Source organism: Pelmatolapia mariae, linkage group LG5 (genome assembly GCF_036321145.2).
Source record: "Pelmatolapia mariae isolate MD_Pm_ZW linkage group LG5, Pm_UMD_F_2, whole genome shotgun sequence".
Lineage (NCBI taxonomy): Eukaryota > Metazoa > Chordata > Actinopteri > Cichliformes > Cichlidae > Pelmatolapia > Pelmatolapia mariae.
The window spans coordinates 30,356,541-30,360,497 of record NC_086231.1 but is presented as its reverse complement, the minus strand read 5'-3'; the positions used below and the strand labels follow the sequence as shown (position 1 = coordinate 30,360,497).

The following is a 3,957-nucleotide window of genomic DNA, read 5'->3' as shown; positions in this document are numbered from 1 at the left end:
AACGACTTCTCACAGAGGATAACCTCACTTTGCACCATGCATTAGAGATAGCGATATCGATGGAGACAGCAGCAAAAGATGCAGGCGAGCTCCAGGGAAAATGCACGGAGCCGTGTTCTGTCAATAAAATACATCCGCAGCGCAATAATAAATTACAGATGTGCTTCAGATGCGGCAAAAAGTCACATGACGCTGCTAATTGCTGGTTTAAAGAGAAAGAATGCCTGCAATGTAACAAAAAGGGGCATATACAGAAAATGTGCAAATCAAAGCAGTATGATAAAAAGAAAAACAAAATGTGGAAAAGAGACAGAAAGCTGCCTGAAGTAAATGAGACAGAGTCAAATGATTCTGAGGAGGATTTGGCATGCCTGGAGCTGTACACAATGCAAGAGAAAGATAATGATGCAATATGGCTCACACCTAAAATACAAGGGGTTGAGTTACAGATGGAACTGGACACTGGGTCTGCTCGCTCACTGATTTCATATCAAGATTACAGAGACAAATTCCCCAAACTGAAACTGAAACACACCTCAGTGAAACTGAAAACGTACACAGGTGAAAGAATAACTCCTCTGGGAAAATTAAAAGTGGAAGTGGAATATGAGAAAAAGAAATGCAACCTGGAACTTTATGTTCTGAAAAATGGAGGTGTGCCATTATTTGGGCGTGACTGGTTGAAGCACATCCACCTCAACTGGAAAGAAATAAAGTCAATGAGACTGGAACGAGGCCTGAGTGCACATTCTGTGGATGAAAGACTGAAACAGATCCTTAATAACCATGCCCAGGTGTTCAAAGATGGAATCGGCACCCTGAAAAATATTAAAGCACAGATCATACTAGAGGACAATGCAAAACCAAGATTCCACAAGGCACGCCCTGTATCTTATGCTTTACGCCCTAAAGTCGAAGCAGATCTCCAACGCTTGGAAGAGCAAGGAATACTCACCAAGGTGGAATGGTCAGATTGGGCTACACCAATAGTATCAGTAAGCAAGAAAGCAAGTGACAGTGTGTGGATCTGTGGTGATTTTAAGGTTTCAGTGAACCCAGTTCTCCGCATAGATCAGTACCCACTTCCACGGATAGAAGACATATTCACAGCAGTAGCAGGTGGCAAACACTTTTCAAAAATTGACCTTGCTCAGGCTTATCTCCAGATGGAAGTAGAAGAGACATCCAGGAAATATCTGGTAATAAACACTCACAAAGGCCTATATCAGTACAACAGACTGGTATTTGGTATCGCCAGTGCCCCAGCAGTATGGCAGCGTGCCATGGATCAGGTCCTACAAGGCATTCCAGGAACACAGTGTTTTCTGGATGACATAATCGTCACTGGTGTTGATGAGGAGACTCATCTGGCTAACTTAACAGCAGTCCTGGCCAGGCTAGAAAAATATGGACTGAGAGCAAACAAAAACAAATGTGAGTTCTTTAAGGATGCCATTGAGTATTGTGGACACAAGATCGACAGACATGGGCTCCACAAAACCAAGGACAAAGTTGAAGCAGTCCTGAAGGCACCAGAACCTACAAATGTGAGTCAGCTACGCTCATTCTTGGGCTTAGTTAATTATTACCACAAGTTTCTACCAAACCTTTCAACAGTCCTGCACCCGCTGAACTCTCTGCTGCAACAAAATGTCAAATGGCAATGGACAAAAAACTGTGAAGAGGCATTTAATGGCGCTAAGCAGCTCATTACATCAGAGGAGGTTCTGACACACTTTGACTCCAATCTACCACTTCGCCTCGCCTGTGATGCCTCACCATATGGCATTGGTGCCGTGCTATCTCACAAAATGCCTGATGGATCAGAACGCCCAGTTGCCTTTGCTTCAAGGTCCCTAAATGCAGCCGAGCGCAACTATGCGCAGATAGACAAAGAAGCACTCAGTCTAGTGTGGGGAGTGAAGAAGTTTAATCAGTATTTATATGGACGACACTTCACCCTGATCACAGACCACAGACCGCTGGTGTCCATCTTTAACCCTCAGAAAGGTATTCCAACCATGGCTGCGGCACGCTTGCAGCGATGGGCTTTGTTCCTGGGTGCACACACCTACACCATTGAGTTCAAAGGGACAAAGCTACATGGAAAAGCAGATGGACTTTCACGTCTTCCACACATGCAACCCACTGAAGAAATGACTGATCTAGCTACTGTGTTTCACGTTACACAAATGGAACCCCTACCTGTCACAAGTGCTCAGGTGAAAAGAGAAATGAGCCGAGACACAATCTTGTCCAAAGTATACGATTTTACTGTGAATGGTTGGCCGTCCTGCAGTGACACTCAGTTCTCTGCGAACTCCACCCGCAAAGACCAACTATCCGTTTGCCAAGGATGTGTCATGTGGGGAACTCGTGTCATCCTGCCGCCCAAACTACGTACGAAGGTACTGGACTCACTGCACAATGGACATTTAGGTGTGGTTAAGATGAAAAGTCTTGCTAGAAGCTATGTTTGGTGGCCAGGCCTTGACTGTGAAATAGAGAATATGGCTAAATCCTGCACTGGTTGTCAGCAGACGCTGCGTCAGCCTCAAACAGCACCTGTACACGCGTGGGAGTGGCCATCCGCTCCATGGCAACGCATTCATATAGACTATGCTGGCCCATTTATGGACCAAATGTTCCTGGTTGTGGTTGATGCTCACTCAAAATGGCCAGAAATCTTCCCCGTAAAGCAAGCAACAGCTGCCAGCACGATCAATAGTCTTCGGTCACTGTTTGCACGCACAGGTCTGCCACAACAGCTCGTAAGCGACAATGGTCGTCAGTTTACTGGAGAGGAGTTCCAGTGTTTCCTTCGGAGTAACGGTATACGACACATCACTTCAGCTCCCCATCATCCTGCAACAAATGGACAAGCTGAACGGTTCATCCAGTCCTTCAAGCGGTCAATGAAAGCCAGTCGCACAGAGGGGAAGCCGCTACAACAGAAAATAGACACTTTCTTACTGGCTTACAGGAACGCCACTCATGCAACAACTGGACACACACCTGCAATGCTCTTCATGGGACGGAATCTGAGATCACGTCTAGATTTACTGAAACCAGACATTCGCAAGGATGTCCAAGATAAACAGTCTTCCATGGTTGAAGCAACAAGAAACAAAACCAGATTCTTCAATGTTGGACAAAAAGTTCTCGCCAGGGACTACAGAGACCCAAGTCAGAAATGGCAGTCTGGCACGATTCTGTCACGGACCGGACCGCTGACATACACTGTAAATGTTGGAGCCAACTTAGTCTGGCGTAAACATGTTGATCAGATTCTAGATGCGGAAAGTCACATGGTTCCACAGCAACCTGAGAGCACATCTACACCTCAAGATTCAGAAGAGTTTGCCCTCGCTTCACCACCTGAGGTTCAGGATTTACATGAAACTACCAATGCTCAAACACCTGAACTTCCCACACAGAGCACTATGGAGTCTGACCAAACAGGCAGACTTTACCCTGAGAGAAATCGCAGAGCACCTCAGAGACTGAACTTATAGGTTTCAAGTTAATTTTGTAGGAAAGCAGTTCAAATGTTTAAGAGGAAACAACCTACCTCCATGTTGTAAATCAATGAATAGGTGTCATATTTCAGTTCAAGTTAAATTATTGGTTTACAGCATTTACCTGAAAATATTTTGATTGTTTGATACCTATTGTGTTCATCAAAGCTGGATGGGAGGAACTGTTATGTATTTAGTAAAATCAGTTTATAGTTTTGTGGTACTACTTTCTGTGCAAAATAGAGAACACCAAGTGTGGTGTATGTGCGCATTGATATGCCTGTGCTTTTCCTCAGAATGGTTATTAAAGTAAGTTACTAACAACCAAAAAGGCGTTGTTACTTTACCAGTTAAGTTATAAGAGAGAATATAACAGGGCCATTATCTTGCCTCTCACTGACCCTGGATCCAGGAAAACAGCCCTAGACCATCACACTTC

At 44.7% G+C, this 3,957-nt stretch overlaps 1 protein-coding gene across 1 annotated transcript; it reads left to right on the top strand.

Annotated features, from left to right (window-relative positions):
- Positions 1–296: 296 nt before the first annotated feature.
- On the top strand, positions 297–3,515 carry LOC134628259 (uncharacterized protein K02A2.6). Its single transcript, XM_063475027.1, has one exon. The coding sequence runs from the start codon at positions 297–299 to the stop codon at positions 3,513–3,515; it is 3,219 nt and encodes a 1,072-aa protein (XP_063331097.1).
- Positions 3,516–3,957: the final 442 nt, after the last annotated feature.